Source organism: Pseudophryne corroboree, chromosome 2 (genome assembly GCF_028390025.1).
Source record: "Pseudophryne corroboree isolate aPseCor3 chromosome 2, aPseCor3.hap2, whole genome shotgun sequence".
Classification (NCBI taxonomy): Eukaryota; Metazoa; Chordata; class Amphibia; order Anura; family Myobatrachidae; genus Pseudophryne; species Pseudophryne corroboree.
Genome location: NC_086445.1, coordinates 244,509,833 through 244,525,483, shown reverse-complemented (window position 1 = coordinate 244,525,483; position 15,651 = coordinate 244,509,833). Strand labels below are relative to the sequence as shown.

At 47.8% G+C, this 15,651-nt stretch overlaps 1 protein-coding gene across 4 annotated transcripts in view; it reads left to right on the top strand.

The window, feature by feature from the left end:
* Window positions 1-15,296, top strand: part of PAN2 (poly(A) specific ribonuclease subunit PAN2) — a 295,174-nt gene extending 279,878 nt beyond the window's left edge. For all 4 annotated transcript variants that reach the window (XM_063952590.1, XM_063952592.1, XM_063952589.1 and 1 more), the window contains 2 exons: window positions 13,394-13,591; window positions 15,120-15,296. In XM_063952590.1, the coding sequence (XP_063808660.1) occupies window positions 13,394-13,591; window positions 15,120-15,154 (233 nt within the window). In that variant the 3' untranslated portion in view covers window positions 15,155-15,296. The remainder of the gene's footprint in view (window positions 1-13,393; window positions 13,592-15,119) is intronic.
* The last annotated feature ends 355 nt before the right edge of the window (window positions 15,297-15,651 follow it).

Below are 15,651 nucleotides of genomic sequence, written 5' to 3'. Positions count from 1 at the left end.
ATTCTGGACACAGTTCAGAAAAAGGTTTTTCTTCCCGAAGAAAAAGCCAAGGAGTTATCTGACCTGGTCAGGAACCTCCTAAAACCAGGAAAGGTGTCTGTACATCAATGCACAAGAGTCCTGGGAAAAAATGGTAGCTTCTTACGAAGCAATCCCTTTCGGCAGATTCCATGCAAAGGGATCTGTTGGACAAATGGTCAGGGTCGCATCTTCAGATGCACCTGCGGATAACCCTGTCGCCGAGGACAAGGGTATCCCTTCTGTGGTGGTTGCAGGAGGCTCATCTATTGGAGGGCCGCAGATTCGGCATGCAGGATTGGATCCTGGTGACCACGGATGCCAGCCTGAGAGGCTGGGGAGCAGTCACACAGGGAAGAAATTTCCAGGGAGTGTGGTCGAGCCTGAAAAAGTCTCTTCACATAAGCATTCTGGAACTAAGAGCAATCTACAATGCTCTAAGCCAGACGGAACCTCTGCTTCAAGGAAGACCGGTGTTGATCCAGTCGGACAACATCACGGCAGTCGCCCATGTAAACAGACAGGGCGGCACAAGAAGCAGGAGGGCAATGGCAGAAGCTGCCAGGATCCTTCGCTGGGCGGAGAATCACGTGATAGCACTGTCAGCAGTATTCATCCCGGGCGTGGACAACTGGGAAGCAGACTTCCTCAGCAGACACGACCTTCACCCGGGAGAGTGGGGACTTCATCCAGAAGTTTTCCACATGCTATTAAACCGTTGGGTAAAACCAATGGTGGACATGATGGCGTCTCGTCTCAACAAAACACTGGACAGGTATTGCGCCAGGTCAAGAGATCCGCAGGCAATAGCTGTGGACGCGCTGGTAACACCTTGGGTGTACCAGTCGGTATATGTGTTTCCTCCTCTGCCTCTCATACCAAAGGTATTGAGGATTATACGGCAAAGAGGAGTAAGACTAGTGGCTCCGGATTGGCCAAGAAGGACTTGGTACCCGGAACTTCAAGAGATGGTCACGGACGATCCGTGGCCTATACTTCTGAGAAGGGACCTGCTTCAGCAGGGTCCTTGTCTTTTTCAAGACTTACCGCGGCTGCGTTTGACGGCATGGCGTTTGAATGCCAGATCCTAAAAGGAAAAGGCATTCCAGAAGAAGTCATTCCTACCTTGATAAAGGCAAGGAAGGAAGTCACCGCGAAGCATTATCGCCGTATTTGGCGAAAATATGTTGCGTGGTGCGAGCAGCGGAGTGCTCCGATGGAGGAATTTCAACTGGGTCGTTTTCCTACATTTCCTGCAATCAGGATTGTCTATGGGTCTCAAATTGGGATCTATTAAGGTTCAAATTTCGGCCCTATCAATATTCTTCCAAAAAGAATTGGCCTCAGTCCCTGAGGTCCAGATTTTTATCAAAGGAGTACTGCATATACAGCCTCCTGTGGTGCCTAAGGTGGCACCGTGGGATCTAAATGTAGTTTTAGATTTCCTCAAATCCAATTGGTTTGAACCACTAAAGAATGTGGATTTGAAATATCTCACATGGAAAGTGACTATGTTACTGGCCCTGGCTTCGGCCGGGAGAGTATCTGAACTGGCGGCTTTGTTTTATAAAAGCCCTTATTTAATTTTCCATTCGACATAGGGCAGAGCTGCGGACGCGTCCGCATTTTCTCCCTAAGGTGGTATCAGCGTTTCACCTGAACCAGCCTATTGTAGTGCCTGCGGCTACAGACGACTTGAAGGACTCCAAGTTGTTGGACGTTGTCAGAGCCTTAAAAATATACATTTAAAGGACGGCTGGAGTCAGAAAATCTGACTCGCTGTTTATATTGTATGCACCCAACAAGTTGGGTGCACCTGCTTCTAAGCAGTCGATTGCTCGTTGGATTTGTAACAAAATTCAACTTGTACATTCTGTGGCAGGCCTGCCACAGCCTAAATCTGTTAAGGCCCATTCCGCAAGGAAGGTGGGCTCATCTTGGGCGGCTGCCCGAGGGGTCTCGGCATTACAACTCTGCCGAGCAGCTACGTGGTCAGGGGAGAACACGTTTGTAAATTTTTACAAATTTGATACCCTGGCAAAGGAGGACCTGGAGTTCTCTCATTCGGTGCTGCAGAGTCATCCGCACTCTCCCGCCCGTTTGGGAGCTTTGGTATAATCCCCATGGTCCTTTCAGGAACCCCAGCATCCACTAGGACGATAGAGAAAATAAGAATTTACTTACCGATAATTCTATTTCTCGGAGTCCGTAGTGGATGCTGGGCGCCCATCCCAAGTGCGGATTATCTGCAATACTTGTACATAGTTACAAAAATCGGGTTATTATTGTTGTGAGCCATCTTTTCAGAGGCTCCGCTGTTATCATACTGTTAACTGGGTTTAGATCACAAGTTGTACGGTGTGATTGGTGTGGCTGGTATGAGTCTTACCCGGGATTCAAAATCCTCCCTTATTGTGTACGCTCGTCCGGGCACAGTATCTAACTGGAGTCTGGAGGAGGGTCATAGGGGGAGGAGCCAGTACACACCACCTGACCTGTAAAAGCTTTACTTTTGTGCCCTGTCTCCTGCGGAGCCGCTATTCCCCATGGTCCTTTCAGGAACCCCAGCATCCACTACGGACTCCGAGAAATAGAATTATCGTTAAGTAAATTCTTATTTTAGGAGACCTGGCCAGTATAAAAAATACACAGTAGCTCCGGCGTTCTAGCGGGGAACGGAGCTACATCATAGCGGGCTCAGCGACATTTTGGCAACTTCCTCTGCATAAGCAGCAGCCTCACACAGTTCCTCCATAACGGTCACACGCTGGATCACTGGTACAGGGTTTAGAGGGGGAGAGCCGCTATTTGATGCACAAATATCATCCCTCTGAGGGATTTTTCATTAGACAGACTCACTGTTTATATGTTTGTATTAAACACTGACAGCCTCACTGGGGCTGTGCAGCGCTGGTGTCATCTCTCCTGTGTCGTCTCTCACATGCAATAGGGCAGGCTTGTATTGTGTTTCAGTCTGTGTTATATGTGTATTGTACCGGTTTTTCTTTTCACAATGGTAAAACAGAAGTTATGCAGTGTGTTTAATGCTAGATTTTCCCCTAGCTCATATGACTCAATATCATGTGAGCAATATAGTCAGTCATCACAAAATGCTGATATCAATGTGGGAGAGAGTCCTGAGCCCTTCTGGCTGGGGGCTATCAAAATTATGATGTCTGATATATCATCTCAACTCACTGCTAATGCCAATAAAATTCAGGAACTGCAACAAGCAGTGGCGAATCCAGCTGCTAAACATCCCACCTTGTCCACTACAGGTGCACAAAAAACGTGCTTTACCTGCACTTCTATCAGATACTGATGATGATATACAGGATGATGTGGACCCCATAAGCGGGGACTCCACCCCTACACAGGGTATTGAACCCCTTATATTGGCTATACGGGATGTGTTAAAGCTCCCCCTGGAGGATGCTACTAATCAGCAGTAATTTTTCCTCCCACAAGACAAACTGTCTGTCACCTTCCCTGATTATAAAGAATTGGATGATTTATTTAAATTAGCCTGAAAAAATCCAGATAAAAAATATCAAGTGTCCAAAAGGTTTTTAAATACCTTCCCATTTGCCCCTGAAGGCAGGAAATCCTGGGAAGAATCTCCAGCAGTCTCGGTCTCTCGCCTTTCTAGAAAAGGTGGTGTTCCCTGCTCCGGGATCTTTTACGGTAAAGGACCCGGTGGATAGAAAAATAGAGACCTTTGTAAAATCTATCTACACTGCTGCAGGTGTAGCTCAAAGGCTTGTCATTGCTGGTTGCTGGATGACGTATGCTATTCATACATGGGCTACTCAGATTCAGGAGGGCCTTTCAGGGGATATGACCTTGGTTACTACTGTAACTTTCCTAAAACGCATTCAGGACATGGCAAGAGTCCTCTGTGACTCCCTTAAAGAGATTGGCTAAATATTAATGCTAGAACCACTGCTATGGCTGTGTCTGTACGCAGAGCCATATGGTTTCATCAGTGGATTGCAGATGCTGACTCCAAACGTAATGTGGAATCTCTTCCCTTCACAGGTGAATGGCTCTTCGGAGGTGAATTGGACGCATGGATCTCCAAAGCTACTGCTGGGACCTCCACCTTTCTCCCTTCAGGGGCTCCGCCTGCTAGACGTACCTAGCGGGACTGTCTACTCAGTCCTTTCGGTCCTCCAGATTTCAATCTAGGGCCCGGAGTGCCTCCAATGCAGCTAGAGGCTCCAGAGGTAAGCTTAAGAAACCAGCCGTTGCCGGCTCTCAGGACCAAAGCACCAGTTCAGCTTCCGCTAAGACTTCAGCATGATGATGCCCACCCACCCCGAGGGGATCTCGCATTGGGAGCTCGATTACGTCACTACAGCCACATCTGGGATGGTTCCTGCCAAGATGCCTGGATAAGGGACCTTACCTCTCAGGGTTACAAGCTGGAGTTCGACGGTGCTCCTCCCCAACGATTTTTCAAATCAAGCTTGCCAGCTTTGGAAAATATGCGTGTTATGCTACTACTGGCCATCGACAAGTTTGTCCAGTCCCAGGTCATTGTTACAGTACCCCTGCTACAACAAGGACAAGGTTACTACTCCAGTCTGTTTGTAGTGCCAAAACCAGACTGGTCTGTGAGATCCAATTTGAATCTGAAGTCCTTGAATCCTTGAGACATATATAATGGTAGATGCTCAATCAGCTTAATGATATCATTCAGGTGCTCGAAAGGGAGGGGTATTTCTAAGCACCTGAAGGTTTTCAAATTCAAGATGGAATCTTTGAGAGCGGTGATCGCGGGCCTGGAACAACAGTAATTCCTCATGTCCCTGGATATCAAGGACGCCTACCTGCATATCCCGATTTGGCCTCCTCATCTGGCCTATCTACGATTTGCCCTACTGAACGATCACTACTAGTTTCCGGCATTGCCCTTCGGCCTGTCTACAGCTCCAAGGGTGTTCACGAAGGTGATGGCGGAAATGATGTTCCAGCTCAGAGTCCAGGGGGTCAACATTGTCCCTTACCTGGACGATCTCCTCATAAAAGCAAGTTCCAGGGGGCTTCTATTGCTTCATATAGATCGCACTATCCAACTTCTGTCTCACCACGGGTGGATCCTCAATCTACAGAAGTCTCAACTGGAACCGTCTCAACGGCTCATGTTTCTGGGTATGATACTGGATACTGAACACTTCAAGAGATGGTTCTCTGTCCTGCTCGTGTTTTCATCCATCTTTGCATAAAGTTGTTGGGAAAAATGGTGGCCTCGTACCCAGGCCAGTGTTTCGCTCCTGTGGTGGTTGCAGTCTTCCAACCTGCTGGAACGTTGATGTTTCGGGATTCAGGATTGGACCCTCCTCACAATGGATGCCAGTCTACGAGGATGGGGAGCTGTCACCCAGGGGGCACAGTTCCAGGGCAGGTGGTCTGCCCAAGATCCCTACACCCGATCAACATTCTGGAACTACGGGCGATATACAATGCTCTACTTCAGGCCTTCTCTCTGCTCAGAGATCGGGCGATCCAGGTTCAGTCGAACAACGCCACGGCAGTGGCGTACATCAATCGACAAGGAGGGACAAAAAACAAGGCCTGCATGCGATAAGTGTCAAAAAATTTTCTCTGGGCATAAAGAAATGCTAGAGCACTGTCCGCAATTTTCATTCCAGGAGTGGACAACTGGGAAGTGGACTTCCTGAGTCCCCACGACCTCCACATGGGGGAGTGGGGATTACATCCTCAGGTGTTTCAACAGATTGTCGACAGATGGGGATACCCGCAGATCGACATGATGGCGTCTCACCTCAACAAGAAGCTTCATTGCTACTTCACTCAGGCGAGTGCAGTGGATGCAGTGACGTCGCCTTGGCCTTACCGGCTGGTCAACCTATTCCCTCCGAACCCGTTGATCCCAAGGGTGCTCAAACGGATCAGACATCACAGAATCCAAGCAATCCTGATTGCGCTGGATTGGCCCTGAAGGGCGTGGTACGTAACTCTTCTGGACATGTCCATAGAAGACCCTTGGCCTCTGCCGCTAAGAAAGGATCTTCTTCAGCAAGGACCGTTCGTCTACGCGGACTTACGGTGGCTTCGTTTGACGGCATGGAAGTTGAGCGGAATAGCCTAGCTCTCAAAAGAGTTTTCCAAAAAGGTCATTACCACTATGGTGCTAGCCAGAAAACCTGTCACGTCAAAACATTATCATCATATCTGGAGGAGCTAGGTTGCTTGGTGCGAGGAACACACACATCCGCCTGCGGAGTTTCACTTGGGACGTTTCCTGCAGGCTGGTGTGGATAAAGGCTTACGTCTGGGTTCCGTTAAGGTCCAGATTTCAGCTCTTTCAATTTTCTTTCAGCAGAAATTGGCTATTTTGCCGGAAGTTCAGAACTTCTTACAAGGGCTGCTCCACATACAACCTCCCTTTTGTGTCGCCTATGGCACCCTGGGCTTTGGATGTAGTTTTTCAATTTCTACAGTCCTCCTGGTTTGAGCCTCTGATGACAGTAGAAGACAAGTACCTCACGTGGAAGACAGTGATGTTGTTGGCCCTGACTTCTGCTAGACGCGTTTCAGAATTGGGGGCCTTATCATGTAAAAGTCCCTACTTGGTCTTTTACAAGGACAGAGCGGAGCTCCGGACTCGACAGCAGTTCCTGCCGAAGGTTGTCTCCGCATTCCATCTGAATCAACCTATTGTGGTTCCGTCATGCTCTGACGCTTCAGCTCTTCCGGAGTCTTTAGATGTGGTGCGCGCTTTGAAGATCTATGTCAAACGCACAGCTCGGATCAGGAAGATGGCTTCCTTGTTTGTGCTCTATGAAGCGCAGTAAAAAGGGTTGTCCTGCTTCAAAGCAGTCCATTGCTCGTTGGATTAGGCTTACTATTCAACAGGCCTATGTGTCGGCAGCCTTACCTGTTCCTAAGTCTCTGAAGGCCCACTCTACAAGATCGGTGGGCTCTTCCTGGGCGGCTGCCCATGGAGTCTCGCCCTTACAACTATGCCGAGCTGCTACCTGGTCTGGGAAGAACACTTTTGTGAAATTCTACAAATTTTGATACCCTGGCCAAGAATGATACCCAGTTTGGGCAGGCGGTGCTGCAGCAGTCTCCGCACTTTCCCGCCTGTTCTGGAAGCTTTGGGACATCCCCATCATGCTAATCTGTCCCCAATATCCCTTATGGATGCTAGAGAAAATAGGATTTTAAGTACCTACTGGTAAATCCTTTTCTCTAACGTCCTAAGTGGATGCTGGGGACTCCGTAAGGACCATGGGGATTAGCGGCTCCGCAGGAGACTGGGCACAACTACAAAGAAAGCTTTTAGACTACTGGTGTGCACTGGCTCCTCCCACTAAGACCCTCCTCCAGACCTCAGTTAGATTCTTGTGCCCGGCCGAGCTGGATGCACACTAGGGGCTCTCCTGAGCACCTAGAAAGAAAGTATATTTAGGTTTTTTATTTTCAGTGAGATCTGCTGGCAACAGACTCACTGCAGCGAGGGACTAAGGGGAGAAGAAGCGAACCTACCTAACAGGTGGTAGTTTGGGCTTCTTAGGCTACTGGACACCATTAGCTCCAGAGGGATCGACCGCAGGACCCGACCTTGGTGTTCGTTCCCGGAGCCGCGCCGCCGTCCCCCTTACAGAGCCAGAAGCACGAAGAAGGTCCGGAAAATCGGCGGCAGAAGACTTCAGTCTTCACCAAGGTAGCGCACAGCACTGCAGCTGTGCGCCATTGCTCCTCATGTACACCTCATACTTCGGTCACTGATGGGTGCAGGGCGCTGGGGGGGCGCCCTGAGGGCAATAGATAACACCTTGGCTGGCAAAATATACATCATATATAGTCCCAGAGGTTATATAGATGTTAAATTACCCCTGCCAGTATCACAGAAAAAGCGAGAGAAAGTCCGCCGGAAAGGGGGCGGGGCTTCTCCCTCAGCACACTGGCGCCATTTTTCCCTCACAGTTCCGCTGGAAGGAAGCTCCCTGGCTCTCCCCTGCAGTCTGAGAAAACTACAGAAGGGTAAAAAAGAGAGGGGGGGGGGGCACTAAATTTAGGCGCAGTATAGATATATATATATATATGTAATATATATAAAAAAGCAGCTATAGGGAAAACACTCATTGATGGTGGGATCCCAGTGTTATATAGCGCTCTGGTGTGTGCTGGCATACTCTCTCTCTGTCTCCCCAAAGGGCTTTGTGGGGTCCTGTCCTCTGTCAGAGCATTCCCTGTGTGTTTGCGGTGTGTCGGTACGGCTGTGTCGACATGTTTGATGAGGAGGCTTATGTGGAGGCGGAGCAGATGCCTGAAAATGTGATGTCACCCCCTGCGGGGTCGACACCTGAGTGGATGGTGCTGTGGAAGGAATTACTTGATAGTGTCGACTCCTTACATAAAAGGTTTGACGACATACCTAATGTGGGACAGCCGGCTTCTCAGCCTGTGCCTGCCCAGGCGTCTCAAAAACCATCAGGGGCTCTAAAACGCCCGCTACCTCAGATGGTTGACACGGATGTCGACACGGATACTGACTCCAGTGTCGACGACGAAGAGACTAATGTAACTTCCAGTAGGGCCACACGTTACATGATTGAGGCAATGAAAAATGTGTTGCACATTTCTGATGTTTCCCCCGGTACCACAAAAAAGGGTATAATGTTTGGAGAGAAAAAACTACCAGTAGCTTTTCCTCCATCTGAAGAGTTAAATGAAGTGTGTGAAGAAGCGTGGGCTTCCCCTGATAAAAAGATGGTAATTTCTAAGAGGTTACTAATGGCGTACCCTTTCCCGCCAGAGGATAGGTCACGCTGGGAAACATCCCCTAGGGTGGATAAAGCGCTCACACGCTTGTCGAAGAAGGTGGCACTACCGTCTCCGGATACGGCCGCCCTGAAGGAATCTGCTGATAGAAAGCAGGAGGCTATCCTGAAATCTATATATACACACACAGGTGTGATACTGAGACCGGCTATAGCTTCAGCCTGGATGTGCAGCGCTGCTGCTGCGTGGTCAGATTCCCTGTCAGAAAATTTAGATACCCTAGACAGGGACACTATTTTGCTGAACGTAGAGCATATAAAAGACGCACTTTTATACATGAGGGATGCACAGAGGGATATTTGCCGGCTGGCATCCAAAATTAGTGCAATGTCCATTTCTGCCAGGAGAGGGTTATGGACTCGGCAGTGGACAGGTGATGCAGATTCCAAACGACACATGGAAGTTCTGCCTTATAAGGGTGAGGAATTGTTCGGGGATGGTCTCTCGGACCTCGTTTCCACAGCAACAGCTGGGAAGTCTACATTTTTGCCCCATGTTCCCTCACAACCAAAGAAAGCACCGTATTATCAGGTACAGTCCTTTCGGCCCAATAGGGGCAAGCGGGTTAAAGGCGCGTCCTTTCTGCCCAGAGGCAGAGGTAGAGGGAAAAAGCTGCAGCATACAGCCAGTTCCCAGGAGCAAAAGTCCTCCCCCGCTTCCTCTAAGTCCACAGCATGACGCTGGGGCTCCACAGGCAGAGCCAGGTACGGTGGGGGCCCGTCTCATGCATTTCAGCAAGCAGTGGGCTCGCTCACGGGTGGATCCCTGGATCCTTCAAATAGTATCTCAGGGGTACAAACTGGAATTCGAGACGTCTCCCCCCCGCCGTTTCCTGCCTTGCCAACCACTCCCTCAGGCAGGGAGGCAGTGTTACAGGCAATTCAAAAGCTGTATTCACAACAAGTGATAGTAAAGGTGCCCCTACTTCAACAAGGAAGGGGTTACTATTCCACAATGTTTGTGGTACCGAAACCGGATGGTTCGGTGAGACCCATTTTAAATTTGAAATCCTTGAACACATATATCAAAAAATTCAGGTTCAAGATGGAATCGCTCAGGGCGGTTATTGCGAGCCTGGACGAGGGAGATTACATGGTATCGCTGGACATCAAGGATGCTTACCTACATGTCCCCATTTACCATCCTCACCAGGAGTACCTCAGGTTTGTGGTACAAGATTGTCATTACCAATTCCAGACGTTGCCGTTCGGTCTCTCCACGGCTCCGAGAGTCTTTACCAAGGTAATGGCGGAAATGATGATACTCCTTCGAAGGAAGGGAGTTTTAATTATCCCGTACTTGGACGATCTCCTGATAAAGGCGAGGTCCAGAGAGCAGTTGTTGGTAGGGGTAGCACTATCTCGGGAAGTGCTACAACAGCACGGCTGGATTCTAAACATTCCAAAGTCACAGCTGGTCCCTACGACACGCCTGCTGTTCCTAGGGATGGTTCTGGACACAGAACAGAGAAAAGTGTTTCTCCCGGAGGAGAAGGCCAAGGAGCTGTCATCTCTAGTCAGAGGCCTCCTAAAACCAAAACCGGTGTTGGTGCATCACTGCACGCGGATCCTGGGAAAAATGGTAGCTTCCTACGAAGCGATTCCATTCGGCAGGTTTCATGCAAGAACCTTTCAGTGGGACCTGTTGGACAAGTGGTCCGGATCGCATCTTCAGATGCATCGTCTGATAACCCTGTCTCCAAGGACAAGGGTGTCTCTGCTGTGGTGGCTGCAGAGTGCTCATCTTCAAGAGGGCCGCAGATTCGGCATACAGGACTGGGTCCTGGTGACCACGGATGCCAGCCTTCGAGGCTGGGGAGCAGTCACACAGGGAAGAAACTTCCAAGGACTATGGTCAAGTCAGGAGACTTCCCTGCACATAAATATTCTGGAACTAAGGGCCATTTACAATGCCCTAAGTGCTTCAAAACCAGCCGGTACTGATCCAGTCAGACAACATCATGGCAGTCGCCCATGTAAATCGACAGGGCGGCACGAGAAGCAGGACGGCGATGGCAGAAGCCACAAGGATTCTCCGATGGGCGGAAAATCACGTGTTAGCACTGTCAGCAGTGTTCATTCCGGGAGTGGACAACTGGGAAGCAGACTTCCTCAGCAGGCACGACCTCCACCCGGGAGAGTGGGGACTTCATCCAGGAGTCTTTCAAATGATTGTAAACCAGTGGGAAAAACCACAGGTGGACATGATGGCGTCCCGCCTAAACAAAAAGCTAGAAAAATATTGCGCCAGGTCAAGAGACCCGCAGGCGATAGCTGTGGACACTCTGGTAACACCGTGGGTGTACCGATCGGTTTATGTGTTCCCTCCTCTTCCTCTCATACCAAAGGTACTGAGGATAATAAGGAGAAGAGGAGTAAGAACTATACTCATTGTTCCGGATTGGCCAAGAAGAGCGTGGTATCCGGAACTTCAAGAAATTATGTCAGAGGACCCATGGCCTCTACCGCTCAGACAGGACCTGCTGCAGCAGGGGCCCTGTCTGTTCCAAGACTTACCGCGGCTGCGTTTGACGGCATGGCGGTTGAACACCGGATCCTGAAGGAAAAGGGCATTCCGGAGGAAGTCATTCCTACGCTGATAAAAGCTAGGAAAGAAGTAACCGCGAACCATTATCACCGCATATGGCGAAAATATGTTGCGTGGTGTGAGGCCAGGAAGTCCCCAACGGAAGAATTTCAGCTGGGCCGGTTCCTGCACTTCCTACAGTCAGGGGTGACTATGGGCCTTAAATTGGGTTCCATTAAGGTCCAGATTTCGGCTCTATCGGTTTTCTTCCAGAGAGAATTGGCTTCACTACCTGAAGTTCAGACTTTTGTTAAGGGAGTGCTGCATATTCAGCCCCCTTTTGTGCCTCCAGTGGCACCTTGGGATCTCAACGTGGTGTTGGATTTCCTAAAGTCACATTGGTTTGAGCCACTGAAAACCATGGATTTAAAATATCTCACGTGGAAAGTGGTCATGTTGTTGGCCTTGGCTTCGGCCAGGCGGGTTTCAGAATTGGCGGCTTTGTCATGTAAAAGCCCTTATCTGATTATCCATATGGATAGGGCAGAATTGAGGACTCGTCCCCAGTTTCTCCCAAAAGTGGTATCAGTTTTTCATCTGAACCAACCTATCGTGGTGCCTGCGGCTACGAATGACTTGGAGGCTTCCAAGTTGTTGGATGTAGTCAGGGCCCTAACAATTTATGTTTCCAGGACAGCTGGAGTCAGGAAGACTGACTCGCTTTTTATCCTGTATGCGCCCAACAAGTTGGGTGCACCTGCTTCTAAGCAAACTATTGCTCGCTGGATCTGTAGTACGATTCAGCTTGCACATTCTGCGGCTGGACTGCCGCATCCTAAATCAGTGAAAGCCCATTCCACAAGGAAGGTGGGCTCTTCTTGGGCGGCTGCCCGAGGGGTCTCGGCTCTTCAACTTTGCCGAGCTGCTACTTGGTCAGGGGCAAACACGTTTGCTAAATTCTACAAATTTGATACCCTGGCTGAGGAGGACCTTGAGTTCTCTCATTCGGTGCTACAGAGTCATCCGCACTCTCCTGCCCGTTTGGGAGCTTTGGTATAATCCCCATGGTCCTTACGGAGTCCCCAGCATCCACTTAGGACGTTAGAGAAAATAAGAATTTACTCACCGGTAATTCTATTTCTCATAGTCCGTAGTGGATGCTGGGCGCCCATCCCAAGTGCGGATTGTCTGCAATACTTGTATATAGTTATTGCTTAACTAAAGGGTTATTGTTGAGCCATCTGTTGAGAGGCTCAGTTATATTTCATACTGTTAACTGGGTATAGTATCACGAGTTATACGGTGTGATTGGTGTGGCTGGTATGAGTCTTACCCGGGATTCAAAATCCTTCCTAATTGTGTCAGCTCTTCCGGGCACAGTATCCTAGCTGAGGTCTGGAGGAGGGTCTTAGTGGGAGGAGCCAGTGCACACCAGTAGTCTAAAAGCTTTCTTTGTAGTTGTGCCCAGTCTCCTGCGGAGCCGCTAATCCCCATGGTCCTTACGGAGTCCCCAGCATCCACTACGGACTATGAGAAATAGAATTACCGGTGAGTAAATTCTTATTTTCTCGTAGTCCATAAGGGATATTGGGCACTTGCCTCTGTGCGATTACTTTCTGCAGGTTCTCTGTTCTGTGTTTTACTGTTCAGCTGTTGCTGTTACTGTTGCCAGAAGTTGCTGGCCTGGTTATGTTTTGGTGTGCTGGTATATAATTCTCATTCTCTTATTGCTATGTTCATTCTCTCAAGTATGTCATTCTCCTTCAGGCACTGTTTTACCTATAACTGACCTGTAGGAGGAGGCATAGAGGGGAGGAGCCAGCATACCCAGTTGAAGAAATTTAAAGTGCACTGGCTCCTTTGGACCCGTCTATACCCCATTGTACTAATCTGTCCCCAATATCCCTTATGGACTACGAGAAAAGGATTTACCGGTAGGTATTTAAAATCCTATATTTACAACTGCATGAGATCGAATAGCGAATTGGCAAAGGTGACAAACACAAGATTCTTGCTTTGCTGTGTTTTGTAGATCTCAAGATCCAAGGAGAGACCCATGATAGCATAGAAGATGCACGAACAGCTCTACAGCTCTATCGCAAGTACCTGGAGCTAAGTCGCAATGGAACGGAACCAGATCTTTTCCGCAAAGTGCTGAAGTCCCTGTATGAAAAAGGCCGAAAAATGGACTGGAAGGTGCCGGAGCCAGAAAGTCAAAACAGCCCAAAAAGTAAAGACAACGTTATTCTTCTTGACCCTGACACCAGTGATGACAGCACATCAACTCAGTGACTGGACCGTTCCCTTACTTGACCGATGTCTAGCGCATAGGTTTCTCTAACCGACACTCTCTTAATCTATTCTAATTCATCTATTCACTGGGGGAGATTCAAATGTTTGAAAAATCGGTTGGGTGTCTGTTTTTTCCTGTCTATTAGATAGGAAAAAAACAGACTCCCAACTGACTTTTCAAACATTTGAATCTCCCCCACTGACTACTACTGTGTGAAAGTTAATGCTTAAATTGTACAGACACTTTGGGGGAGATTCAAATGTTTGAAAAGTCAGTTGGGTGTCTGTTATTTCCTGTCTAATAGACAGGAAAAAACAGACACCCAACCGATTTTTCAAACATTTGAATCTCCCAGTTTTTGTAATATGCTCTCTAAATATTTTTCTCCAGATCACTAGCTGACCTTCTATATATCTCCATTGTCTGCTTGGCTCTGATTTAAATTAAGATACATGTTATGTAGCCTTACCATGTTTCTCTGACATGGACATAGATTTATTTTTATTTATTTATTTAATCATATTTGCAGTTTTCTGACAGACCACACTATTTGAAAGGACAATAAATAAATAAATATATTTAATAAATAAATTTAATTTAATATTTAATTTAATAAATATATCCATCTTCAGATTACTCCCTCTCAGCTGCTTTCCCACCATATTACTTTGAACTACTCTCCTTTTGGAAACCCTATTATTACCTTATTCTAGCCACCAGACTGTTGGTGCAGCAAGGCTATTCACTCCTGAAGGCCTACAACCTGCCCTCCGCATGTGAGCAGCTAGAGCGAGATGTGTGTATTGAATGCGGAAACCAATTACATGTGCGTAGCTATTCAGTAAGGTTCCACACTCACCACATACAGAAGTAGCCACACTCGTCCATGCCGCAATGCATATGCATCGCGGCATGGATGGCGTGACGTGTGCCGGCAAATGAGTCACGTGTGTGGCCATTCATTCCTATGGGGTGAACGCCTGTTGCGACTAGTCGCAGCACAGCATATCATGCAGCTTGCTGTGGTGTTTATGGCTGTGCTTACCCATCACAGCAACGACAAGCCTAGCTACATCTGTGCCTCCTACCCATAGTAGTTTGAATTTCCTGTCCAGCACGGCTCTTCCCATTCTAACAGTGTAGTAACTGGGGTTTAGTAATGGTGTGGCTCCCTGCTCGGAGATCCCTCCCATAGTAATATAATAAAGTTAGAGGGAGGCGGACATCCCAAATTGGACAATCCTTAACTTTTAGTTTCATGCTTATTCAGATTATTTGCTGTCATAAAACTTATTTAGAAGAGTGTGCCTATATCTTGCCCTATAGTAAGTAGAATTGTCTGTGTAGATGTTTGTCACAATGGTAAGACATGAAGTGCAGGGGTAGATTTCCTTTATCACAGTATTGTAATGAAGTACTTCTGTTAAATGTACCTAACGGATTTCCAATTCTGTTTTATCCACAGATGCACCAGTGTATTCTGCTATGGTGGGACTTTAGGGTCCTTTTTAATTTTTCTTTTTAAGAACTTGATAAAGTGGAAACTACTTTCCATTTACAATTTTTTTTTTTTAATTGTAATGAATTGTGAAGCATTCTGTGAACACAACATCAGATTTTAATAAAAAAAATAACCTCTAAATCATGTGTCTGTTTAATTGACCAACTGACCTTTTGCTATAAGGACATGGTTACAATACTTCAACAAAGCCAGTCTAAGCTCATTTATCATTCTGAAAGTAAGCTGTAAGAATGTCATGCAACATCTTATATGAGACTTGTTGCAAAACCTAGTACTAACTAAAGAAAGGGTATTGTTCGCAATAGTCTGCAGTATTTTCTGGTTATTTAATATTATTTTTTTAAACAAGATAAACGGGGGGGGGGGGGTTACCGGTCTCTTCAGGCGTCAGAGCCGCTTCCCCGCTGCAGGACCACCATCCTGAGAGGTTGTTGTACAGCGGGGCACTGCGTCTTAGCTGTCCCAATCGCAGCAC